The sequence below is a fragment of the Mus musculus genome, chromosome 2, assembly GCF_000001635.26.
Source record: "Mus musculus strain C57BL/6J chromosome 2, GRCm38.p6 C57BL/6J".
Classification (NCBI taxonomy): Eukaryota; Metazoa; Chordata; class Mammalia; order Rodentia; family Muridae; genus Mus; species Mus musculus.
Genome location: NC_000068.7, coordinates 180,934,345 through 180,961,012, shown reverse-complemented (window position 1 = coordinate 180,961,012; position 26,668 = coordinate 180,934,345). Strand labels below are relative to the sequence as shown.

Below are 26,668 nucleotides of genomic sequence, written 5' to 3'. Positions count from 1 at the left end.
AGGCAAGGTTTCAACAAAGGGCCAGCTTAGAAGCCTAGTGGCCACACCAAACACCAAATCTGGAGAAGGTAGATCTTGAACTTCCAGTTTTCTGAGCTGTGAAGCATAAGTTTCCGTTCTTTATGAACTACTCTAGCTCACATCCTTTGTCTCAAACACTGGTTTCTTGTTGACATTTAAGAATCATGTTATGGGGCTGGCAAGAAGGCTCAGCAGGTAAGAGAACTGACTGCTCTTCAGAAGATCCTGAGTTCAAATCCCAGCAACCACATGGTGGCTTACAACCATCCATAATGAGATCTGACGCCCTCTTCTGGTGAGTCTGAAGACAGCCACAGTGTACTTACGAATAATAATAAATCTTTGGGCCGGAGCAAGCAGGGACTCAGCAAGCAGAGTTGACAGGAGCGAGCAGAGGTCCTAAAATTCAATTCGCAACAACCACATGAAGGTTCACAACCTTATCTGTACAGCTACAGTGCACTCACATACATAAAATAAATAAATAAATCTTAAAAAAAAAAAAGACTCATGGTATGGACTCTGTCATGAAAGACAGAGTAACAGAGAAGAAAAGTCGGGGGAGAGGCCCAGGGAATATACATAGGATACACTGAAAGAGAGCAGCTGCTAACCTCAGGAGAGGGCAGAGGGAGCCAATGGGGCTTGCAGCTGGCTTTTGATCTCTTTGAGTTCTTCCAGTTTGTTTAATGAAACTAATGCTTGAAAGCTTGTGAGAAAAACATCAGCCCCGCCTGCCTCTGCTTTACTTGACTCTTTGATCCATGAGTTTCTGATGCTAAAGATGAGGTTCCAAGATATCCTGGTCTGACCCATGGCCTTGGGCTCTTATGGAGAGGTTCTCAGAAACCCAGGTATGTAGCCAAGGGAAGAGTCTCCGCCCTCATACTGTTAGACTCCAGGCATGGGTCCTTCTGCTACAGGGAGTTCTGCTCTCCTAGAGACCGGAGATTGAATTTTCCTAAGGGTACATGGGCAAGCATCTATTAACCCCCGATAAAACATCGACTATAGGCCAAAGAAACTTCTCCATCCAAGTATAGCTTAATAAATAAGTGTGTTTATCAGGATTGCTTACAGAAACATAAATAAAGGATTGCTTACAGGCTGAGGGTAATTCAAATGCAGCTACATCACTGAAAAGTCCACGTCAGCATGAGAATTCCTGAGTGTTGCATCACTGCACAGCCTGCAGTTAGACCCACGGGAGAGTCTTCTCCAGCCAGCCATTAGTGTTACTTATATAACCTTGGGCAATGCTTTGTGAGCCTGTGAACATTCTTAGCTTCCCGGGCCTGAAAACTCGCATGTGCTTCTCTCTTCACTCCAGGAGAGAGTGTTTCAGTTTGGAGGAAATGGGTACCAGGCTTTATGCTTCCTGATCACGCTCTCTGACACCCGAGTGAACTATCAGAACGGACTGGACTCACCTCGCTTACCTTGCTCTGGTCTAGTGTTCGTATTCACTCATGGAATCACCATCATTGGCTGGTATGGGCTCCATTCTACACTGAACTGGTGGTGGTCTCATTACTTGTACTTGAAATTCTCTCTCTGCCCTGGGACCCAGGGAGGCCCAGGCATGTTGTTCACCACTCAGCAATGTGAGAGATTCTGTAAGAGCAAACGTGAACTGCAAGATTCAGCCTATCAGGCTTAGTTATAGCCACTTTCTCTTCCTCCTCCTCTTCCCCTTCCTCCTCCTCCTCTTCTTCCTCCTCCTCCTCCTCTTCCTCCTCCTCCCCCTCCCCCTCTCCCTCTCAGTTGTGTGATCTCCCTAAACAGCTTCCAAATCTGAAGTGAGAATCAGGCTACCAGCTCAGAGGATCAAGAAAAGCAGATAAGAAACTGGTCTCCCAGCAAGGCCAGCCCACCTTATTCCATCTGTATTAGTCAGGTTTCTTTAGACTCTAGGGTGGTGGTTCTCAGTCTTCCTAGTGCTGTAACCCTTTAATACAGTTCTCCATTTCACGGTGAGCCCCAACCATAAAATTATTTTGTTGCTACTTTATAACTATAATTTTGCTACTGTTATGAATTGTAATGTAAATATCTGAATATCTGATATGCAGAATGTCTCGACCTACAGGTTGAGAACCACACCATCTAGAGAATCAGAACTAACAAGCATATATATATATATATATATATACATATACATATATATATATATATATACATATATATGTGTGTGTGTGTGTGTATTTGCATATATATGTATATATGTATTTGTGCATATAGATGTGTGTACGTATGTATATATGTATGTGTGTATATATGTGTATATGTATATATGTATTAATTCGAGTGGCTTACAGGAGAATTGGTAGGCTAGTCCAACAATGGCTGCATACTGATGGAAAGTTCAAGAATCCCGTAGTTATTCAGTGCAGGAGGCTGGATGCCTCAGGTGGTCTTCAGTATAAGCCAGAATCCCAAATATGTAAACTCTAATGTACTTGTGTAAAAGTACAGGGATTTTGTGCCCTTCCCCTTGAACTCAAATAATGACATGGTGACCTATTATCATTTTTATTAATAAGCTTCAAGCACTATAGCTGGACAGACATTCATCCATTCCACTATGCTACCTGCTACCCAGTCACATGCCACGTTTCTTACTACCCAGCCACGTGCCCCATTTCCCATCAGTCTCTCCCTAGCTGTTCCTGCTCCATCCATGTCCTCATGACAACCCACACATCATAACTCTCCTCTCTCCCTCCTTTCTCCACCTGGGACCCTCTCACTGGCCTCTAAAGTCCTGCTTCAACTCTCCTCCTCAGCTATAAGCCAGCCAATTTTTTATTAACCAATTAGAGGTGATAGAGAACACTTTTTACACAACACCAAGACAGGCAATGCTTTAGTAATAATGACAAAACTAATGTCCAGACTGCAACTAGATCTGTGGGCACAGTAATCAGTGAGAATGAGGACAATCAAGTGGGGGGTGGGGGGAGACGACAACGACAACCTTCTGGGTTCTTTTCATAGGCTGCCGGCAGAAGGTGTGACCCACATTAAACATGGACTTTCTTACCTCAAACGATCCAGGTTAAAAATGGATCTTCCTACTTCAAATGATTTTTTTTTTTTTTTTTTGGTTTTTCGAGACAGGGTTTCTCTGTATAGCCCTGGCTGTCCTGGAACTCACTTTGTAGACCAGGCTGGCCTCGAACTCAGAAATCTGCCTGCCTCTGCCTCCTGAGTGCTGGGATTAAAGGCGTGCGCCACCATGCCCAGCTACTTCAAATGATTTAATTAAGAAAAAAAAATTTAACAGGTGTGTCCAGCTGCTTGGATTTTAGTTAATTCCAGATTGTAGTCAAGTTGACAACCAAAAACAGCCATCAAAAGTCCACCTCTTGTTAACTTGACACACAATCATATCCTTATAACATGCTTAACTCCCAAATGAAACAATAACCAGTGTATAATTACACTGAACATGATACAACTATTCCATGAACAATTATAAACACATTATATATTTAACCAGGTCATAATTACATCTAACATGATATCTGTAGTACAACTGCAAATACATTATCAGTTTTAGAATAGGTGGCACTGTTCCTTGAGGAACATTCTTTCCTATTCATAAGAAAGACAGTCACAATGGATGCAACAATAGATGCTAGTCTGTTAAGATGGAGCTTGGCACGGGGAGCAGACGGGGCTCTGGAGGGCGATGAGACTGAGCAAGTGCCTGGGATGGCCATAAAGTCCAACTGTGAGGTAGATGAGATGTGTGAATATCTGGTGTCTATATTCTACCTGCTCTTCCATGTACCCACACCAGCTTAGCTCCAGGTCAGGAAGTTGGGGTAGCCCAGAAACTTGATATGACATGGCCCTGCTCTGGATACAGAAAGGCAAGTTACCACAGATAGACTAATCAGCCAAGGGAAGCCCTGGGGTCCTAGCCACCCCTGATTCACAGTGTATGTCAGGAAGAGTCCACAGCTCATGTCTGCTCTCTTATGAACAGGAACACCTCTCTGGTCTCAGAGAGTAGACTCTAAAGAAACTCAGACAGGCTATAGTCGGACTCAAGAACTTGCAGGCACCAGAAACAAAATGTCTGCTGTCTACCAAGAGAATTGGAAAGAATACAGCCTGAGCACCCACCTAGTTGAAGGTATGGAGGGTTGGACCAAGAGTACTCAGGTAGTTTCATGCTAGGCTCAGTACTGCACTCTGATGTTGGCTACAATTTGGATACCATGGCAGCTGGAGACACACACTAGGCTGCAAAAAGTATGTGTGTCTGTATGCAAACCTTGCTGTGGAGGCTGTAGCTCACGTATGTGGCCATGGTGAGGACATGCCCAGAGGCGTGCACAGTGTCTTGTGGTGGCCTGTGCCATCTGGCTATATGCATGGTGGTTCCCTTGAGATGACATCAAACCCACACTAGAAAGAACTGAGTGATCAATATTGAAGACCATGTATAGCTGTCATAGCTAGAGAAGAGTGCCATTTCTCTGTTGAAGTTAAGGGACCACTAATGTTCATCCTAGTCTGCTCAGGAGACCCCCACCTGAGGAAATTATTAAGCCCCGCATGTCAGGCACTCTCTTCCACTTAACATACATCACTGGTCTTTTTACAGAGTGACTTTCCATGAATACCTGCCCAAGAAGTTCTGCCATCTTCACACAGCTTGCTCTGATGGTTAGGACTTCTAAACACCACATGTGGTTCTACCCCTGCCCCATTCAGGGAACATCTGTTTAGTCTCTATCCTTAGTTAGAAGCCCCTTCCTGGGCCTCATTTCCCACCAAGGCTGCTCTGAGTGGGCAGGGAGTGATTGGGAGCTCCACCCTCTTGTCAATCTCTCCCTTCTCATCAGCCGGACCCTCCCCGCCCCCCCCCCACTTCTCCTCTCTGAGCTTTATTTACTGGGGGCCTGAGACATGCACCTCCACCAGCTCGGATTAAGGATCTTGGCTGGCTTCCTCCCCAAGGCTGAAGGCCTTGACTTGCTTGCTATTAAATGGGCTGGTACAATTGGACCCTGCCAATGCTGCTTGTGACTGTCCACCAAGATGAGATAAGGGAAATTTGGTAATTCATAAAATAGTACGAGTGATTCAGGAATTAAGTAACCACAGGAAGTCACAGATCACTTCTCCATGAGAAGCCAGTGGTGGAGGAGTTCTCAGTGCACAATGGTTGTCACACAGAGGAAGGCTATCTATAGATACTCTGAGCATCCCCATGAAACTGGGTGACGCTGGCTTTGCTTCTCTGTCCCTGAGCTGCTCAAATCAAGGGCAAAGCTACCTAGACTCAGTTTCCCCCAGAAGCCTGTGGCCAAACCACCTTGTGTGAACTGGTTCTCCTGTCTACCTCCTTCTGCTGCTAGCACAAGATTCCTGCCCCAGGGACAGGCCTTTTATCGTTATTCACTAGGACCTGCACTACAGCCCAATGCTTCCCTCTGACCATGCTATCCATTCCTGCCTGGATATGAGGCTCCTCTACAACCTAGCTAAATCCCATGTTCAAGCCTCCGGGAAGCAGGGTGTTCTGTGTACTATTAGAGTGCCTAGTGATGTTCCTAAGTAGACCTGGACCCACACCTTCTGGACAAGAGAAGTACTTACTGGTGAGCCCATCATTCCTCCTGCTCCTGAGTCCTTGCTCTCAATACACACAAAGAGCTCCGGACCAGGTCGGGGCTTCTAGAAGATGAGGCGTCTTAAAGACTTTCACACTGAAAACACCTCTTTTCATGGGGTACCTCTGAACCTTCACAAGAAAGAAGTTTGAACTCAACAGAGCAGAAGTGTATGTCCCACCAGAGGGTTCGGATCAGGGACAGAAGCCAGGCCGAGAGCTATCTGGGGTAGACACAGTTGCTAATTATTCTTTTATGAGCATTCTGGGACAGACTCATTGACAGATCAAGTCTGTCCTGTGGCCACTATTCAGCCCTGCGCTGCTCTATACTGCCAGAGAGTCCTGTCATCGCCGCTTTAAGAAGGGTCCCGCGCCTCCTCTCCGGACCGTTTGAAGCCCCTAAGGGCTGCAAGGACTAGGGGTATCTAAGCGTGGAGACAGACGCAGCGCAGCTGTTATCCAGAGCAGGAGAGATGGGGGTGGGCGGAGTCTAAAGAGCCTGTGGGCAGGGGCAGGATCTAAGAGGAGGGGCAGACGGGGCTGGGGTCTGCTAGGTTTACCCGAGGCAAGATCCCGTTGGGGCGGGATCTGCAAGCTGGAAGGAGGCGGTGTTTTCAGGGCAATGCGGGGCGGAGGAATGGGGGTTGGGGGTGGGGAGGCTGGACAGAAGGTTTCATACGCGGAGGATTCCAGCCCACTCTGGCAGCAAAGGCTCCCACGGGCGAAGTGAATACCATGGGCTTTTGCTCCGGCCGCTGCACGCTTCTTGCGCTCTGCGCTCTGCAGCTGGTGAGTCCGGGTGTCCTGCGTGGCTTTCCGGACCCGCACCAGCCTCGGGTGGTTCCTGGGATGACGGCTTGCACTTGGCTGTGGTTGCTGCAGCCGATTTGTGGCGTGCAAGGGGAGCTGTCACGGTGCGCTGTTTGCTTGGGGAGTAGCGTCCCTGCTGGCGGGGACAGGTGCTGAGGAGCGCCTGCCCCCCCAACCCCCCCCCAACCCCCGACAGCTAGGAACAAAAGCCTTCGGGAGGGCTGCTTCGGGAGTCTGGTCCAGAGTGCCTAATCAGGGGGAGAATGTTGCTCTTGATGCCCAGGCGCCCCAAGGCGCCTGTGGCCGGGAGAAGCAAGCACGGGTGTCTTACTACCGGCGGCACAAGGGACTGAGCCTACAGCAAAGTTCGGTGTCTGAGTGTGGACATTAGAATCAGGTGTGCTGGAGAGTGTGATCACTTGACGTGCCCAGCTTGTGCGCAGGCACAGACTACCTTGGAGTCTCCCAATCTTCCTGGACCTGTAGAGGGATAGGGCTCTCAGGCCCAGATGCTTAGGGTTGAGCCCAGGTCCACTAGCAGAAAAGCCTTGTCAGAGAACTTGAATGACACTGAACAACTTTGCAGCTCTCCCTGAGCTTGGAGCCTGGAATAAGGGTTCTGGGGTTGAAGAGGCTAAAACAAAGGTCGCTGGGGAAACTCCTTTGCTAAATGCTAATGAGTCCTAAGTATCTGGTCTTAAAAAGGAAATGTAGCTTTGTTGTTTCTGGGCTGGGTGTGGGCCTGAACCCTGCTAGACTGGGTAGCCGGAGGTCCCTGAGGAAGAAGTTATTTTAAAGACACTTTAAGGCATTTGGTGTTTTGTCCTCCCAGCAACACAGGGAGTGTTTTGTACCTCCAGGGACTGCCAGGCATAATGTGGGATTACAGGGAGGTCCATGGTCCAAGTTTTTACTGGTTTGCAGGTTTCTACAGGGCAAGTCCGATTTGCTGCCTCCAGCCTTGGAGCAGTGTTGAGCGTTGTCTTTCTGTGAAGGGGTCCCTCAAAGGGAAGATGGAGAGAAGTCCTGCAGGATGACCTGCAGGTAAAGGACAGGAATAAGTGCGCTGACTCGGGTTTAGAGCCTGCTCAAAGTGGGAGTCAAGAAACAGAGTCGCTTTGTGGGAGGGGGAGACCGGTTTCCTTGCCCTGGATTTGGTGACAATGTTCTCTGATGTGTGGCTGAGAGAAGGTGCTTCTGCCACCTCTAGTTCAGAGATGTGGCCTTGGGGTGAAAGAGGGTGAGGCCAGGGCCTGTTGCTTCCATTTGACTTCTGGCTTCAAGTAAGAGGAGAGGGGTCATTTTGTTGTCTGGGTTTATAGAGCTTCCCTGGACAGAGCTTCTCAAAAGCCCAAGTCTCCGCCAAGACAAGCCCCAAGGACTTTGCAGAGCTGTACCGAGCCCTGTACCCTTGCTTTGTCCAGCCGGGCCACAGCTGAACCGCCCCAGGGAACTGTCAAGGGTCTTTTGTCTTGTACTGGCTGGCAGTTGGGGGCGGGCCACCCTCCTCAGCCTCTGGGCAGAACAGGCCCAATACCACCCACTGCTCTAGTCTCTGCTTTCAAGGGGGGAGCAGAGGAAGCTGGGAGTGGCATGGGGGTCCCGAGGCTTTTCCTTTTTTTTTTTTTTTTGACCAGCGTGAGAGTTTTCTTGTTACCAAGTTACTGGACAAAGAACCCAAACAACTTTCCCTTGAAGAACAGCAGGAACTTTGCCGGCTCTGAGCCAGCACTATGCTGAGACCATTCCCAGTCCTCGCTTTGCTGTGATGACAAGACAGGAAATTCGGGGCCCATGAAGGGGTCTGCAACTAGATTCTGCAGGGCTACTAGCTCTAAATTTTCTATCTCCATGCAATGGGAGACTTACATGTGGTCACATAGCTTCTGGGCATGTTAGCTTAGAAGTGAAAGGACGTGTCAGTACTCTCACGTCTTTCAAGGTTTGCCATTCCTGAGGCTACCAAGGGGATGGCTACTCTTCAGGCTGAGGTCCTGTCTCAGACATGTGCAGCTGATCCAGCATCCAGTTGAGGCCTCACAGGACGGTGCCTTGGGTTTCTTAGTGGACCAAAGGGGGCATCTTCTTCTCCCCTTTCTTTTTCTTCCCAGATGAGATAAAAACCAGTCAGATCCACTCATTCATAAAGTGGCTGGCCTCTGTCCCCAGATGCTGGTTCCCCCACTCTCACCTCCACCCCCATTTGTAATTTTATGTGCAGGGCTCCTCCAGGAACTAGAGGCCTGCTAGGATGGAGACATTCTTTGGATCCATTCTAGATCACACATTTTCATATCGTGTGTGACTTTGGTCAGTGCCTCTAACAGTTGAAAGAAACAAGCAAACACACAGATCACTCACTGTGTGACTCCTCAGGACAAGTACATTGTGTGTGTGGGAATGCCATCACTATCTGCCTGGGCCCAGGGTAGGAGCATGCAGAGGTGGAGACCCTAAGTCCTGCCTAAAGAAGGGATGTTTCTGTTCCAGAAGTTGAGAGGGTGCACAGGGCTCTGAGATGGTGGATGGGGGCAAGAGAGGTGAAGGTGGATGATCACTTGAGTGAAGGGCTTGGTGCCCAAAGGCTGGCTTCTGTTAGAGCCTCATTCTATGGGTCAAGAGCAGTCTGTAGCTACGGCTCCCTCAGTGGTCTCTGTCTTGAATATTCAAACAGCCCTCTGCTGTTGTCCATTTTATGGGGCTGGGGTGGACAGCCATCTGGTGCCTCCTTAAGGGAGAGTCTCAATGTTAGTGGATGTTCTGTCAGAGTCTGGCTCATCTAGTGAAATGAGAGCAGAGGAAATACCCATCTAGGGCTTGTCCCAGCAGATCTGACATTGTGGAGAGTCCTGAGTGCCTTCTCATCAGTTATGTGTCCAGTGAAACTAGGAATTCAACAGTGAGCTAGGGGTGCAGCTTAGTGGACCAGTGCTTGCTTAGCAAGTGCAAGGTCCTGGGTTTGATTCCAACACTGGAATAATCTATCTTCCCCTCTCCCTTTTCTTCCTCTCCCTCTTCCTCTCCCTTCTCTCCCTCTCCCTCCTCTCCCTCTCTTCTCTGTCCTCTCTCTCTCTCTCTCTCTCTCTCTCTCTCTCTCTCTCTCTCTCACACACACACACACACACACACACACACACAACTTGGAAGAGTTGGAAACATTCCATACCTTATGTCCTGGCCCTGCTGACGCTTAAAGACTGTCTTCTGAGCTACGTCACAGATGTATGCTGCATTCTGTTGCCTTCTAGGAAGCTGAGGGTAGAAAGGACATGCAAAGTAAGGATCTGCAATTCCCAAGCCATTTCTTACCCATATGAATGCCCCAGGGTGGCCTCTCCATCATTTTGACACAAGATTGACCTTAAGTTTAGAATCTGGACATGCCTTGGGACACAGATCCAGGACCCAACAGCTCTGGGGAACTCCGTCAGAGGAAGTCGGGAGGGGCAGGAGTTTCCAACATGCCAGAGAATCAGACACCAGAGGTCTCCATAGGATTATTGGAGCTGTTGATTTCCTAGGGTCACAGCAGCTCTGTAGACTCCCTTGTGGTGCAAGGTACTAGGTAGGCAGAAGCCAAACAACATATGGGAGGGGTAGTATGTTAGACCTGTTCAGAAGGTTGTGCTGGTGGGTACCAGTCATTCTGCAGGTGTATTGTGGCCTTCATGTGTTATGCTCGACTGCTGTGCTTGGTTTGTACCCCACATCAGAAGCATTGTAGGGAGGGTCAGCAAATGCTGGGCATACAATAGAAAGGAGTTGGCTGTGATGTAGGTGACTGGGGGAGAGAGGGGAGGATATGAATGGGTTCTCAGATCAACAGGGAAGAAGGGACCTTGCCTACCAGGTAAACTCTGGTTGAAGGATTAGAGAATCAGGCAGCTGGGATCAAGGCCTTCCTAGCGGAACACTGGGCCCATTGGGCAAGGGCAGCTTGTGACAGCCAGGAGAATAAGTGCAAGCTTTAGATAACAGAGGGAGAAAGCTGATAAAGGGTTAAGTGTGTTTGAGACACCAGGTAAGTAATAAAAGGGGTGCTGGGCATAGAAATTGCGGAGATATGGGGTACAGATATAATTCAACCATGGGCTCTGAGGTCTTGGACTCAACCTGACTACTGAGAGCCCATCTTGCAAGGGCCCTAGGTGGAGGTGAGGCAGGGTTGACACCTTACCTTGGAGGCTTAAGCTACTCCTCAGGAAAGGTCTCTAGTGCATATTCTCTTCCTGGGGACAGGAGAATGGCATGCTAGGTAATTAACTCCCTTCTTGAATACCCCTCCTCATTCCCTGCTCGGGGAATAGGCCATGACTGACAGTCACTGTGTTGTTGCTGAGAGCCTGAGTCAAGCCCACTGAGTCTCAGTGACCCCACATTCCAGGCCTAGAGCCACCAGGGTGTGTCTGAGTTGAGGGAGGGGCAGGTTCTGAAAGGAATTTGGCAGATCACAGAAAGAATCTCCCTCCTCAAAAAAGTTATAAAATCACCCCCACAGGACAGCAAGTCTGGGAACAGCAAGACAGGAAACACTATAGATTTTCAGTCATGCTGACTGGGTCTGTCATTTAGCTTCTCCTTAACTGCTGCTGCATAATATACATGTGCTCACACATGCACGTGCAGGTAGATGTACACACCCGCATGAGGACATGTGTACACATGGCTCTGTATTTTATATGGACATGGGGTGCATGTGGGGCCCCACCTGCCAGCATCCCAGGTTACTTCTGGGGTCAGATGCTGAGGGACTGTTTCTGCCATGTGTTGGAAGTCCAGGCAGCCTGAGGAGATGAGGCCTCGTTCCTCCTATAGCCCTGGGCCTGACTGTTTACTTGTCTAACAGAGCAGACCTTCTGTGGGAGAAAAAGAGCCAAGGACCCTGTGAGCAGCCACAGAGATTCTCCTAGATTCAAGCTGAGAATAGAAGAGGCTTGGACCGCCCCTAGAATGGGGTGCAGAGAGCACAATAACCCACACTCAAGGCCTCTGGCTGTGCAACAACTGCAATGGGGTGGACAAGGCCTGGCCAGGGATGCAGTTACTATGGTTATAATCCTCACTTCAAATGCTGTGCTTGGTGAGTATTGGCATTTGTTGACCCCTGAGCTCCAGTGCCCTCCAGGGAAGTCAGCAAGACTATCTTCTTGTTCCTGAGACTGTTGTCTTCTTGTTGGGTTGTGAGCTTCTGTCCTTTCCACCCTGGGTCTTACTTGCTTAGTTGGACCCATCTGTAGCTGATTCTCCTACACAAAGGCTTTTGGGCTGGTCATCCTTCTCTGATGTTTCTCTAGTGTCTCAATTAGGGTTTTACTGCCGGGAACAGACACCATGATCAAGGCAACTCTTATAAGGACATTTAATCAGAGGTGGCTTACAGGTTCAGAGGTTCAGTCCATTATCATCAAGTCAGGAACATGGCAGCATTCAGGCAGGCATGGTGTAGGCAGAACTGAGAGTTCAACATCTTTATCTGAAAGCTGCTAGTGGAAGACTGACTTCTAGGCAGCTAGGATGAGGGTCTTAAACCCACACCCACAGTGACACACCTACTCCAACAAGGCCACTCCCTGGGCCAAACATATACAAACCATTACATCTGACGTACCATGGAATGTACAATGCCTCTGGTGGCACAAGGTCTCTTGGGAAGGTACAAGTGTCTTAGGCAGTGTGACTTCCTAAGGTCTTATTGACTTCTACTCAAGGGGAATTAGTTTATGTTTGAAAGAGAGGTTTTTTTGTTTTTGTTTTTGTTTTTTTTTTGGTGGGGGGGCTTCATCTGCTTATTGCTCTATCCCCTCATATTAATGAAGGTTTTAGGATGCCTGCAGATGGTTTGATTAGGAGGCCAGACTTAACTTGGAGTCTTAGTTACTTTCCTCATTGAATGTGACAAAATGCTTGGCATGAACAACCTCAGGGAAGAAGGGGTTTATTCTGGTTCATGGCTTCAAGTTCTGATCATAACTGGTAAGTTAAGGCACAGCATTGGCTCCCTTTCATGTTGAGAGCAAGTCACAATGGCTGTTCACGTGGCTCTGACCAGGAAACAAAACACAGGTGGGAACCTGGGAACCAGGGGTGAGCACAGCCTTCAAAGTCCTGCCCCTGGTAACTTGCTTGCACCAGTCAGGTCTGACCTCCTGAGAACCTTCAGGACACTGGCTCCTAAACCAGTGTCACTAACCAAGGAACAAACATTTTTAACATGAGGCTGTAGGGAACTTTCAGATTCACCCCTAACACCTGGGTCACTGACTGTCTCTATCTATGCTGTTTTCCTGAGTCATTTGAAAGTCACACACATGGGTTTCTTCCACACTCTGGTACGTGTATTTCTCTGTGTATGCTCCTGTGCTATTCTTGTCTTTGGCTTCTAAGAGTGGCTGCAGCTTTTGCTGTACACAGTGTGGTAGCTACAGCATCTGACATGCTCATGTGGGGCCAGCACCTATAAGCACCTGCTGTATATACTGTATAGGCCAAGCAGGGTCCCTGTGGGAGTAGAAAATTCCAAGCTCATATTCATGGTCCAGAAAGGACCAGAGAGGGCAGTCCTCATCTCAGGCAAAGCCCCCAGAAGCTCAGGGAGATCCTGAGACCAGCTATGTTTATATCACTACAACACCAGCCTGCAGGCAGAGCAGACTCTTAACTAACCCTGGAAGGATTCTTGGCATATTCCAATGAGAAAAGTGTCCTGGTTGACACAGCGACTCCCAATTCCTTAGAGATGATGTAGTTCCAAGGCAGACAAATTATTTCTTGTAAAAATAAGCAAAGCTCTTGCAGAGCTCTCCAGTCAGCCCTTCATGCTTGGCTTCCATGAGAAAGGCACGTGAATGAAGAGGTGAGAGCCATCAGCTAGATCAACGGTGTCTGCCCATGCAGGGTTAGTGATGGCCCATCCTCTTCCTCAGTATAAACAGCCTGTCCAGACTAACAGGAGCCAAAGGTTTGGCCAAGCAGCTCTCTGTCCACCCTGTGAAAGGACAGAACTGAGAGCTGATCCTTGAGAACTGTCAGATGTGAAATTCTTCCATAGGGAACTGCTCCAGCCTCCAAAGGGTGTACTCATGTATAAAGGAGACACCTACTCCAGGGGGCTAGCATCACGAAGGGCTAACATTAGAAGGGATCTTTGGAGATGGGAACTTGACTAAGAAGAGGCTTCCTCCACCAACAGACCCACTAGGGGCCAGCAGGCATGAGTGCTTTGTGACCCGAGAGAAGACAGGATATTTTAACAGAAAAGGGACATTTGAGCATGAGTGTTCTGTGACAGGAACAGGGGCAGTGAGAACTCTGACAGGAGCTGGGAACAACCGATGTGAGCATCCTGATGGGAGATGGGGCAGAGGGTGTGAATTCTCAGTGCAGGAGGAGTGGATGGTTCTGAGAACTCCATGATTGGTCAGGGGCAGTAGGTGTGAGCACTTAGTGGTTTCTGTGGGGCCGTTCTTAAACTAATTCTGCTGGATCATTCTTGGTGTTGATAGAAGGTCTGCCCTTACCTCTCCACTTAGCAGACCAAATCACCCAGAGAAACCTAGACTCCTGTAGAACATGCTTGCTAACAGTCCTCTTTTGAGACTTCTTTGAACATACCCACACTTCTGGTTCATTCACAGCTATCAAGGCGACTCCAAGGCATGCCCAATTGAAGATGTTTCTTGGGTACTGTCAGCATACTTTGGGGGTCAGTCCTATCATACAGACCCCAAGAAGCAAAGAGAAACTGGAGTACTTCCACTGAAGTCAGTGTCTGTGGTTATCCAACCTCGTAACCATATTACTCAACTCAAACTTGACCCAAGGGATGAGGTCATGTGGGGATGGATGGAGTCTATGCCCCCATGGCAGTCTCTCAGACTTGCCTTTCTCTTGATCTCAACTTTTTCAGCCTTGGAGGGGACTTCACCACTGTGAGCTGACCTGCCTTAGGGTTTCTATTGCTGAGATAAAATACCATGACCAGGGGCTGGTGAGATGGCTCAGCAGGTAAGAGCACCCGACTGCTCTTCCGAAGGTCCTGAGTTCAAATCCCAGCAACCACATGGTGGCTTACAACCATCCCTAATGAGATCTGACTCCCTCTTCTGGTGTGTCTGAAGACAGCTACAGTGACTTACATATAATAAATAAATAAATCTTTAAAAAAAAATACCATGATCATAAACAACTTGGGGAGAAAAGAGTTTGTTTCCATTTAAAATTCCCAAGTCACACTCCATCACTGAGGGAAGTCAGAGCAAGAATTCAAACAGGGAAGGAGGCCAAAGAGAACGCAGAGGCCATGGAGGAGTGCTGCTTACTGGCTTGCTCCCTATGGCTTCTCACCAGGTTTTTTTTACTGCTCCCAGGACCACCAGCCCATAGTGACTGCCTACAATGAGCTAGGCCCTCAAACATCAATCATCAATTGAGAAAATGCACCACAGGCTTTCCCACAGATCAGTCTGGTGGGAACATTTTCTCGGTTGAAGTTTTTTCTTCTCAATATACTCTTGCTTGTGTCAAGTTGACAGAAAACTAGATAGCAGATGTCAAACTCAGAGACCTGCCTCCATCTGGTGTTCAGATAAAAGGCATGCACCATCATCACCCAGTCTGGAAGCCAGTCTTGGTCAGGGAATGCCTTAGCTTTTCCAGTACTGATCTGATTGCTGGTGCACAGAGATATAGTGAATGTCACAGGCTCAGCCAATGTGCTGTCCCTTTAACACTGCTTCTCTTCCAGAGGTAGCCCAAACTTTTCAGTCCTTCCTGGACAAACTTGTCATCCCAAACACAGTAGCTCCAGAGAAGGTGTTAGAACATGGTAGAATTATCCATACTTTCTCTTCCTTCTCCTATACCTGCCCAGTATATGGCAGGAATGGAGCCTGGTGAAAGATAGATGGGGGTGGTGGGGTGGTGGTGGTGAATGAAGGATGGAGAAATGGATGGAAACAGGAAGGGATGCGTAGGTAAATGGAGGAATGGGAAGATGAAGGGATGGTGGGTGGATGGATAGATGATGGATATGCAGGTGGTTGGGTATCCACCTAGCCTTAGAGTCTTGATCCTTCTGGGGGTAAGTTTGTTTCCCACAAGTATAAATCATGTTCCTTGTATATAATCCATTCTTTCCCATTGATCTCTGTCTACTTGAATAGAGTATAGTATCTTCAGAGCTACAGCATCTCAGAAGTGTCCCCAGAGTAGAAGTGTGGCCAGCTCATCAGGATAAGAGCCATCTTATCCACAACGGTCTCCAGGACAACCATAGAGAGATCAGTTACCAGGAGACATGGATTCTCTGGGATTTACATCCAGCACCCTGTGTAGGCTCAGTTCTCATATGCTACCAAAGCAGCTGGACAGCACTTTAGGTTCTGTACTTCTTGTTTATGTCACCCCCAACCTCCAGGTCGAATAACCACGAGTATGGGCCAGTCATGATGGAGCATGCCTTTAATCATAGCACATGGGAGGCAGAGGCAGGGGGATCTCTGTGAGTGCAAGGCTGTCGTAAATAATGAGTTCTAAATTTTAAAAAAAAGAAATAAAAAGGAAAGGGCATGACCAGTCCTAGGTATAGTCGAAGAGAAGGTTTGCTGTAAATAAAAGGGAGAGTATAGCCAGAGGCAGGGACATCTGGGAATATTCAGAGTGGACCTGATCCTGAGCCATGTGAGGAGAGGGGAGAAGAGAGAGCCAGCCCAAGAGGCCAGGAGGGTAAAGGGCAGACAAAAAGGTCAGGTAACCAAAATGGCTGTGGGAAGGACACCCCAGGCCCTGGGTTAGGGAGTTCAGGGTGCGGGGTAGAGAATGCCAGCCAGTAGACCCCTGTAACAGGTAGGGACCAAGAAACTCTGGAAGAACCTGGGGTCCACTTTGATATGTTAAATAGGCACCTCAGTTGTTAGTCAGGGTTTGAGACCTAACAAGATCCAAGATAGCCAGGATGATGTGGAGAGATGCTGTTTCAAACAAACAAACAAACAAACAAACAAAAAACAAACAAAAAACCAAACCAAACCAAAAAAAAAACAAACCAACAAAACAGAAACAAAAAATAAACCTCAGAGTTTTGGGTCTTGGGACAAGGAAGGAGCCTGGCTTCTCAAGGCGGGGAGTGCTCCATGCTCCGGTGGTGACATTTGGGCTTATCAAACTTGATTATTTTTGTTGGAAAGCACACGGTACTGCTCAGGGTTATGGCCAAGAAGGAGTTTGTGGCCCACCTGGTATAGATGTTAAAATAGATGCGAAGGATACTTAGGAGGGAGGCAGAACCTGAGGTGGCCCATTAGTGTCCACTGTTCCTCATGAGCCACCTGTTCTTAGGTCACAGCTCTGGAACGGCAAGTCTTTGACTTCCTGGGTTACCAGTGGGCACCCATCCTGGCCAACTTCACCCACATCATCGTGGTCATCTTGGGGCTCTTCGGCACCATTCAATACCGGCCACGCTACATCGTGGTGGTGAGTCCATTGTGCTTGGCTACCTCTATGCAAGTAGTATTGGTAGTAGCTTAGGCAGAATGTCTTAGGTGGACACCTGTCCAGGGTGGGCTTAAGGAAGCTTTTCCAAGCTCAGCATTGGGAAGGTCAGACACGGGGAGTCCTGACACTGCAACAAGTTCAAGGGCTTTCTTCTAAGAGGTTGGAGAAAATCAGATATTCATATTCTGAAGCTGCTGGGCTCAACTTCTACCCTGTCCTTCTTGGTCTCCCTAGTATGTTGTATGGGCAGCTGTCTGGGTTACCTGGAATGTCTTCATTATCTGCTTCTACCTGGAAGTGGGGGGCCTCTCAAAGGTGAGTAAAGATGGGAAGGGGTTTATCCCCTGGGTCTTGGCCAGATCACCACTGTAATACTTGGTGCAGTTCATTGCATGTCCCTATGCTGATGGGCGCTTGATGCATAGCGCTGGCCACAGCACCAGGACAATTTTGGCTGTGATCAATGCCTCAGAAGTTCAGGAAGACTGTTTGGTGGGTGGTGAGGTTTCTGGTAACGCACTGTGGGTGTCAGTGTCCAGGGCCTCAGGCCCTGTAGCACAAAGGGTGGGTCTTCTGGAAGAGGGCCCTGGAACCAGGCAGTACCAGGGAGGAGTTGGACTGCGTAGACAACTGGCAGAGATGTGTAGGTGGCTCCTTTTCAGGGATGGTGGGATTGGGGAATAAGCAGAGACCTTCCTCTTGTGGCCAAACCCAAGAGGAAAGGGTGGAGGGAGACTGAACCCTTCATTTTTCCCCACTTCAGCCTGTGATTGGTAGAGACTGACTGTCTCTTGATACTAATTTTTTTTTCTGTTCCTTTGTTTCCAGGACAGTGAACTTTTGACCTTCAATCTCTCTGGGCATCGTTCCTGGTGGGAAGAGCATGGGCCAGGCTGTCTTCACGAGGAGGAGGCCACAGCTGGCCTGGGTGCACTGCATGGACAGTCCTTGGTGGTGGGTGCTGGCTGTGCCATGGTGCACAGCTATGTGGAAGCCCTGCATAGTGGCCTGCAGATCCTGCTAGCGGTGAGTGTGGGGTCAGGCTTGTTCTACCTGGGGCAGAGTCGGGGCTTTTCCTTCACACAGAGGAACCAGATTTCCTCCTTGTTAAGCATAATTGCCTCCATGACCTGTAAGGAGTAAAGGGGTCAGGGTAGACTTCGAACCTGGAGCTTGTCTTAGTCATTGTTCTATTGCTGTGAAGGGACACCATGACCAGTGCAACTCTTATGAAAGAAAATATTGAATTGGGGATTGGCTTACAGTTTCAAAGGTTTGGTCCATTATCATCATGGTGGGGAGTGTGGCAGCAGGCAGGAAGGCATGGTGCTAGAGAAGTAGCTGAGAGCTACATTCTGATCTATAGACAGACAGAGAGAAAGAGTCTGGGCCTGGCATGGGCTTTTGGAACCATAAGGCTTTCGGAGCCTAACCCTAGTGACACACTTCCTCTGACAAGGTTCCACCTTCTAATTCTTACAGTCCCTTAGAAATAGTGCCACTCCCTGGTGACTAAGCATTCAGACATATGAGCCTGTGGGGGCCATTCTTATTCCAACCACCACAGAACATCACTGATCTTGCAAGACAGGCTCAGAAGCGTAATCAAACCTCAGCCTTTGATGGCACTGTGGCAACCAGGAACAGCAAAGGCAAAGGTGAAGATGGATGTTCCTCTGTCTCCCTAGCCCAGGAGTAGAACAGGCAAGGCTGGAGGCTGATCTCAACAGGACTGTGAAGGGGAAGAAGCCTCAGACTGTCCAATAAGGCTGCAGATGGGCTCCGCTGATGACATTGTTTAATCCCAACAGATCTGGTCATTAGGGTAACACTTCAATGCTTTCTCATGAGTCTTGGGGCCCTTGGGGATATTTCACAGCTCTCATCTCCCAGGAGAGAAAGCAGGAGAGGGGACATACTCCCTGGTACACAGTGGGCTGCCTGGACTGGCTGTGAGCCCACAACTCTGAGAAGTCTGCCACAAAACAGATGCTGTGAAACAGGGAACAGTGTGGAGATCTGGCAAATTTCCCAGCACTGTGAGATACCACTGCTCTCCAGGAGTCCTGCTCTGTGAGCAGCCATTTTCTGTAAAAGTCTGTAATAACAACTGACCAGATGGGAGGTATAGTGACACAAGCCTGCCATCCCAGCATGTGAGAAACAGAGAGGAGGACCAACTACTCAAAGGAGGACCACCAACTCAAAGGAGAGCCACCTACTCTAAAGAGGACCACCTACCCAAGGCCAGCCTGGGTACAGAGCCAAACCATCTCTGGAAAATAAACTAGAACTGGGCTGTGGTGACAGATCAGTTAGTAAGATGCTTGCTTTGCAAGCATGGGACCTGAGTTCAGTCTCCTCAGAACCCATGTAAAAGATGCTGGGCACCTGGAGAGATGGCTCAGTGGGCAAATGTGTGTGTTGACCTGGTACCATCACCATGTCTCAAGACAGAGGGTACTAGTGCAGGCCACTTCTGGCTCCACATGCACTCATGGGTGCACACCACTGAGCAAATGTGTATGTGCATCATACATACACACACACACAAAACAAGTAATTATAACATAGCTCTGGCTGCCCTGGAACTCTGTAGATCCGGCGGGCCTCAAACTTGTAGAGATCTTCCTGCCTCTACCTCCCAAGTGCTGGGATTAAAGGCACAAATTGCCATACCTGGTTCATTAAATGTAATACGTTGTATTTAAAAATAGGAATGGTGGTATGTGTACTTGTAATCTCAGCATTTGGGAGGTAAAGACCAGTGGATCTGTGAGGCTCACTGCCCAGCCAGTCTTGCCTGTGGTGAGTATCATGTCAGTGAGAGATGTCTTTAAAAAACAAAGATGGGGCTGGTGAGATGGCTCAGTGGGTAAGAGCACCCGACTGCTCTTCTGAAGGTCCAGAGTTCAAATCCCAGCAACCACATGGTGGCTCACAACCATCTGTAACAAGATCTGACTCCCTCTTCTGGAGTGTCTGAAGACAGCTACAGTGTACTTACATATAATAAATAAATAAATCTTAAAAAAAAAACAAACATGAATGATGCCTAAGGATTGACATAAAAGGTTGTTCTTTTGCTTTCAAGTGTACATGCACACACACATATACACACACATAAACACACACACCCATAAACACACACACACACACACCCATAAACACAAACACATACCCATAAACACACACACACACCCATAAACGCGCACACACACATAAACACACACACACACACCCATAAACACACACACACCCATAAACACACACACACCCATAAACACACACACACCCATAAACACACACACACACCCATAAACACACACACATACCCATAAACACACACACACACACACACACACACACCCATAAACACACACACACACACACACATAAACACACACACCCATACACACATAAACACACACACCCATACACACATAAACACACACACCCATACACACACACACACACACACTCAGCCAAAGGGGCTTGGAAAAGATCACAAGCTCCAAGATCAGAGTTCAATGTTAAGGAATTAGTGGGGCTGGTTCTCTCTTGGGCTCTGAGGAAAGGGGTGCAGGTGTCCTCTAACCATGGGCCACAGCATTCTCTGGCCTAGGGAAGCACCTGTCATACAGCCCTTTCCCTACATGGCTGTCTCAGCACCCTCCCTCTGGTAAGAACACCAGACTTTGGCTGAGGGCCACTTCACCTTATCTAACCACATGCTGGTGGTTTGTGGAACCTATTTTTAAAATGAACAAATTCCAAGGCACCAGAGTTGAGCTTTGAGGTATGTGTTTGGCCATTTAAAAAAAAATAATAATTATTTATTTTATGTATGTGAGTACCCTGTTGCTATCTTCAGACACACCAGAAAAGGGCATTATATCCTGTTATGAATAGTTGTGAGCCACCATGTGGTTGCTGGGATTTGAACTCAGGACCTCTGGAAGAGCAGTCAGTGCTCTTAACTGCTGAGCCATCTCTCCAGCCCTGGCCATTGTCTAACATACCACTAAACACTTCTCTAGCCTCTCACCTGGGCTCTGGCCCCTGAGGACTGGATGTTGCAAGCCACTACCTACGAGGACTACCTCAGACTCTTTCCAAAGTTGTGTCCTACTTGCAGAAAGGAGGAACATCTAGTCTTAGAGACCCACCCTGCCCTAGGTGGTTGGTTCATCATGAAATAGGAGCATGTGTCCTTCTGAGAAGTGCTCCAGTGGGTCCCATCCACTCCAGCCCTGCCGGCTTCCTTCACTGTTCCCAAGCCTGTGATGATCACAGAAACCAATAGGTGGCTCTTTCCAAAACCTCATCATGACCCTGGTGAGGATACCACCTCCCAAACATGTCCCACCTAACTGTGGGTTCACTGGTGTTACATGAAACTAAAGAACCGCTATAGCGGGTGAACATGGAATTGACTCCATAGACCTCTCTAGCACTGCTCAAGTTAGTGAAGAACAGTGGGGGAGAGAAACAGCTCCTGGTCCCAGATGGTGCCACATTTTGGTCCTAGAGAACCATTTGAGCTTTCTGCCTCAATTATCACTTCTTAAAGCCGAGGTTATTTTGATCAATGGACTCAAAGGAGTGGGAAGGAAAGGTTTAGGAAACTGTGAAACAGCAGCCACAGCAGCACAGCCCTATAACTGTGGGTGCCACACCTTGGACACAACCAGGTTAGTCCATGGAGAAGCCTGGTCACATCTTGAGGCCTCCAACCTTCCCAGTGCCAATGCTTGGTAGAGGTCAAGTTCACAGGACAATCAGCAACTTCCATGGAAGAAATTGAATTCTACACCTAAGGACATCCGAGATATAGGAAAGCCTAGAGCAGACAGTGCAGGTAGCCTTGCAGTTCACACTACACCTCCACTACTCCCCTAGGCATCTTGTCTAAGTTTATCCTTCACAGCAGGAAGCTGAAGTTATGTTTCACCCCAGTGTAACTCGTGCAGAGGCAAGAGAGGATCCCAGTCGAACCCCAAACATGAAAGAATACAAGCATGGTCCTCATAAAAGAAAGAACTGATGAGTCAAGGGTCTCTGTCAAGAGTTCTAAAATTGAAGACTCTGAAAAGACTGTAACTGGGAACTAGAAAGACAAATGAAGGTCTTCTTGCAGGATACAGAATGATTTTGGTGAAAATGGTGCTGGAGGAACAGAATTCTGCATGTCAGTGGGGAGACAGCCTTCAGCCATACTTTCTCAAATGGGAATGCCAGCTCTCATGTCTGGTCGCTTGTACTTGTTTTTCCTGTACAAAGTGCCATCTGTTGTCCACTCTGGATAGTAGGAGAGAAAGTAAGACAAGGCCAAGGAGAGGGAAAGAGATAGAGTAGAAAGATGTTCAGGAAAGATCTGGGTGAACAGGGTGGGCAGAAGTGGTGGGAAAAGAAGGCAAGAATGTGCAGGTAAGAAGCCATGAACCACCAGGGGTGGCTTTAGATGCCAGCTCGGACAGAGCCTCTTCCCCAGGAGAACCTGTCCCTGTTTCAGCACTGTGGTCAGCTCCCTGGGGGGGGGCAATTCTGGGCTGTGACCCTCCACCTCAGAATGTCCCAGGGAATCACAAAATGCCATGTGAGAGACACCTTAGGCTTTCTTCTCAGTGAGGACAATGACTTCCAGGCTTGGTACTGGACTCACTCTTAGAGTGCTAGATTCTTAGAGGGACCACGGCCTGCGCCTGAGCTGGGTAGGGTCTCACAGGCATTGAGCATTTCCAACTCTAGTCTGATAAAATGCTGTCTCCTTTGACAGGAGGGTGTGGTGGCCTCTTGGGAGGCTCCTGGGTCAGGTCAGTGAGGAACCATGGCCTAGAGGGCAAGTGAATCCTTCAAGGCTGCCTGGCTGCTTTTGCAGAGGGACCTGCTGCACATCTGGAAAGTTCTGCTTCTTTCCAGTCACACCCACAAACACTGGGCACTGACCTGTCTCCTTTATAGTAGCTTCCAGTGCTTTCACTGGCCAGGCCACTCCCAGCTGAGGTGAGGTGAGAAATCTCTACTCTGGCTTTCAGAGAATCCACTATAGCTTAGCTGTACCTTTTGAAATATTCAGGTGCACCCAATCACCCAGGGTTCCGGCAAGACAGAGACTTCCCCCTAAGACCAAGCTGTTGCTAGGGCTGGGGTATACATGATGTAGATGTTATGTTGGGTCCTGAAATAATACACAGAGAGTGGGTTGCCAGCACCAGGGCAGGGAGGCAGCTTTGCAAGGAAGTGACTAGTTATGGAAGCTGATTTTTCCTTCTTTCAGATCTGCTGGGTTCCCCACTAGCCATCTTAGTCAAAACACTGTCCTGTCCACATAGCTAGCCTTGCATGCCAAGAACAGAGGCTAAATGTGGGAGGAGGGGCTGTACCCTGGAACTGAGTAGAAGGGACCCACAGGACATTGCGTGGTGACATGAAGAATACAGACCTGAACATATGGGTTCAGAGGACACTGGGCATGACCTTGCCCCCTCCAAATGACTTCTCAGGTGTCCATGTTCCATGGGAAAGTTCAGCTCTGGTTTTCCATGTTTAGTCCTCCAAGCCCTGAAGTGGGAAATGGCTATCACCCTTCAGACTGGCTCCATCATCTTCTTCACCCATGAGGTGCCCACTGAGTAGTATGTCAAGGGAGAACTGAGATATCTGGACTGTGGGAGCTTGGGAAGCAATGCAGGTCAGTGCCACAGTTCCATTTTATAGGGGAGGAAGTGGAGGCTTGCAAGATGCAGGGATTTTGTCAGGTATACTGGAGTCATCTGCACAGTCATCAAATCACTGCTACAGTGAGATGGCTTGACATGTCTGGCCTCTTGGTGTCTTTCAGCTCCTGGGTTTTGTCTATGGTTGCTACGTGGTCAGCGTGCTCACAGAAGAAGAGGACAGCTGTAAGTGTACAGCTAATGGGTGTGACAACTTTGAGTGCTATGTAAACCAGGATAGGGCCTGAAGATGCCCCTTAGTGATGCCCCATGCCTATTGGGTATCCATTTCCTGCCACAGGCCTGACCATAGTCGTGGCAGTACAAAGATCTGAGAATTGCGGGGAGGGGTCTGTCTATGAAGAAGATGTCCTTCAGGTCCAGGGACACCTATCTCCATAATACCTACAGTGGCCCCAGGAAGGTTTGAGTCTTCAGTAGCAAGATCCATTCTGCCTGCCTGGCACCCATATTGATTGGCTCTTAGTATTAGGTAGAACCCGTTTGGACAGATTATCATTTCCCCCCTGCATGAAGACCCTTTCCAACTTAACTTTGATTTGCACCATAACGCAGTAATGACTCAAGCCATCCCTTTGGGGACTCCCAATCCTAGCATAGTCTCATGGGAAGTCCCTGCAGAGGAAGGATTGACAGTGTGTGGGTGGGCAGTCAGGTGTCTTGTGGATAGAACCTTCCCCAGAGTCAGAATTGAAATTCAAAGCCATCTGCCCCAGAGGGTTGGCCCATGGAGTCAGCTGTCACCATTAAGAGCCTTGATTCTCGAGTCTGGTGAGGGAGGGATGGTCTCTTGAGTCTGGGATCAAGGCCCTGGTGCTGCCTGATCACCGACCTCAGTTGACAATGAAGCAGCGGCTACACCTGCTCTTTGAATTCAGAACTGCAGCCAGCCCTGAGCTCCAGAAATGTCTTCTTCATTTTGCCCAACAAGCCTAGTGTGTGGGAGACTTTACGGGGCAGGTGCTTGGTGTTAGTGAAAGCTACAGGTTTAGTATTTGGAGAGCTAGTGATTTGTAGAGTCTGGCTGGGTAGGGTGCAGTTCCCCTACCTTGACCCCTCTTCTAGCAAGATCCATTCAGATCACAGAGCCACAAAACTGTGCACAGTGCTCCAGAGAGATCCCAGCAAGGTTTGAGACACAACAGGGACTGATTTGGGTTTGTGCCCGCACCCTTCACAAGCTCTGGCAACATCCCTCTTGTTGGGAATCTGCTACGGGGAATGTTTTCCATTCTGCCATCTTTTCCATCATTTGGGTTTTATTTTATTTGGGCTTGATTTCTTTCAGTTGATTTCATTGGTGGATTTGACCCATTCCCCCTGTACCATGTCAATGAAAAGCCGTCCAGCCTCTTGTCCAAGCAGGCATATTTGTAAGTATGGCCTACTCAGCCTGCTTTAGAGTGCTCACCACACAAGGCTCTTCTCTTTGGAGACTTTATCTGTCTGTCAATCCATCTATCCATCTATCACTCCCTTAAGATCATGCTCTGGTTAGGTGTCATGGGTTCAGTAGCCCCACACATTAAGCTCAAAGCTCAGCAGGGGTAGATTCTGTAATAACCAGGTCGCAGAGTCTCAGGAATGGGAGAGATACCAACAGGCCACTGCCTGCCCAGGGGCTTCAATAAGTGTAGAGGCTGTGGGTGTTTGTTTCCAATATTTGGCTGATCATATTTCCTTCTCCAAAGCAGTGCCACGGCCTTACAGATCCCATGGCTGTTCCTGGGCTTCCTGGTGATCCTGGAATTGCATTCAGAAGGGGCATCTAGGGGTTCACTTGGTGACCTGATCCAAGAGATTCCTGATGCCTGACCTCAGAGTGTCCTAGGCTATCACAGATAATGGGTGTCAGCAGTAGCAGGACTTCAGCTCCCAGGATGAATAATGGAGGAAATACAGACTTAGGAGGGGGAGGAGCCTCTGCAGGCCACCAGCTGCAAAGTTCTCAGAGTCTTGATAAATTTGTTCCTAAGACAAGCCTGAGCTCAATAAATCCCCATGAATGGGGGCAGCAGCCCTCGTGAGATTTCTTTTCAGTGGAGAATCTGACCAGGGTAAAACCCTTACTCCACTTCCAGTCTCATAGGAATGGGTCAGAGCCATCAGAGTACAAAACCAGTACCTGCTCTGTGTGTGGAGAAACCTAGCCCCTGGCATATATTTGCTATACCCTGAGCAACTATCACTTTCTTGGTTTGTGAGTTTTGCTTTTGAAGTTCTCCAAGAGAAAGAGGACACTGTTCTGCCTCTCTCAGGTTCCTCTGACCTCTGCCTTCTCCACAGGCCTGCATAAGTGAGGGGATGGCTGACCCTGCTCCTGCAACCCAGCCTCAGCCACGGAAACAATGAGGAGACCCCAGTCCTGGAGTAGCAGCTCTGCTTCCCTGCCTGCCTAACATTTTTTCCAAGTTCACCTTGGATACCAGTAAGGGGCGGGGGACACTGCAGGACAGGGTGGCTACAACTGTGAGTTTGTAATATCTTTTCTTTTTTTTTTTCTAAAAAAAAATACTATGAAAATGCAAGAGAGACTATGGAAACAAACAATTCGCATCCCTGGTCTTCTTGGATAGCCGCAGCAAATCTGGGCAATTTCCCCCAGAGTCCTCTGGGTGCTCTGTTCTGGGGTTATAAGACCTGCAGACCACACACTGATTCCAGGGGAAGGGCTTATCAGAGGACAGTAAGAAGGTCCAGCTCCACTAGCAGGTCCCTGTTATGAGCTACCCAGATCCAAGAGCGACTAAGGCCTTAAATAAATACTGCAGTACCCCAGCTGCAGGTCTTATTCAGGCAAAGGCCCTGGCCCCACTGAGGCCAGTGGAATCTCTGGAGCTGATCCAGGAGCCCCGTCACTCCTAAGCGAGGAGAGTACCATGGGTAAAGGATAGAACCTGGGGCACCACATGCATTCCCCTCCAGTCCCCAGGAGCTGGGGATGAGCAGGAATACCATTCCTCACACTGTT

At 48.6% G+C, this 26,668-nt stretch overlaps 1 protein-coding gene across 8 annotated transcripts; it reads left to right on the top strand.

Annotated features, from left to right (window-relative positions):
* The first annotated feature begins 6,075 nt into the window (after positions 1-6,075).
* On the top strand, positions 6,076-26,247 carry Nkain4 (Na+/K+ transporting ATPase interacting 4). 8 transcript variants are annotated; one of them, XM_006500689.4, is made up of 8 exons: positions 6,129-6,442; positions 11,310-11,543; positions 16,799-16,936; positions 17,192-17,272; positions 17,786-17,983; positions 23,802-23,862; positions 24,986-25,070; positions 25,984-26,247. In XM_006500689.4, exons 2-8 carry the CDS (start codon positions 11,532-11,534, stop codon positions 25,991-25,993), a joined length of 585 nt encoding a protein of 194 aa, XP_006500752.1. In that variant the 5' UTR covers positions 6,129-6,442; positions 11,310-11,531; the 3' UTR covers positions 25,994-26,247. The 8 variants fall into 8 exon arrangements, with proteins under 8 accessions (XP_017174642.1, XP_030107776.1, XP_030107775.1 ...); XM_030251914.1 differs by lacking the exon at positions 24,986-25,070 and having other exon boundaries at positions 6,105-6,442; NM_021426.4 differs by lacking the exon at positions 11,310-11,543 and having other exon boundaries at positions 6,314-6,442; positions 25,984-26,241.
* Positions 26,248-26,668: the final 421 nt, after the last annotated feature.

Excerpts from the sequence above, each read along its gene's own strand:
- Nkain4 (NM_021426.4), top strand. The coding sequence starts at position 6,389 with ATGGGCTTTTGCTCCGGCCGCTGCACGCTTCTTGCGCTCTGCGCTCTG. Across the intron at positions 6,443-16,798 it reads CGCTCTGCGCTCTGCAGCTG|GTCACAGCTCTGGAACGGCA; the intron begins GTGAGTCCGGGT and ends ACCTGTTCTTAG. Across the intron at positions 23,863-24,985 it reads CACAGAAGAAGAGGACAGCT|TTGATTTCATTGGTGGATTT; the intron begins GTAAGTGTACAG and ends GATTTCTTTCAG.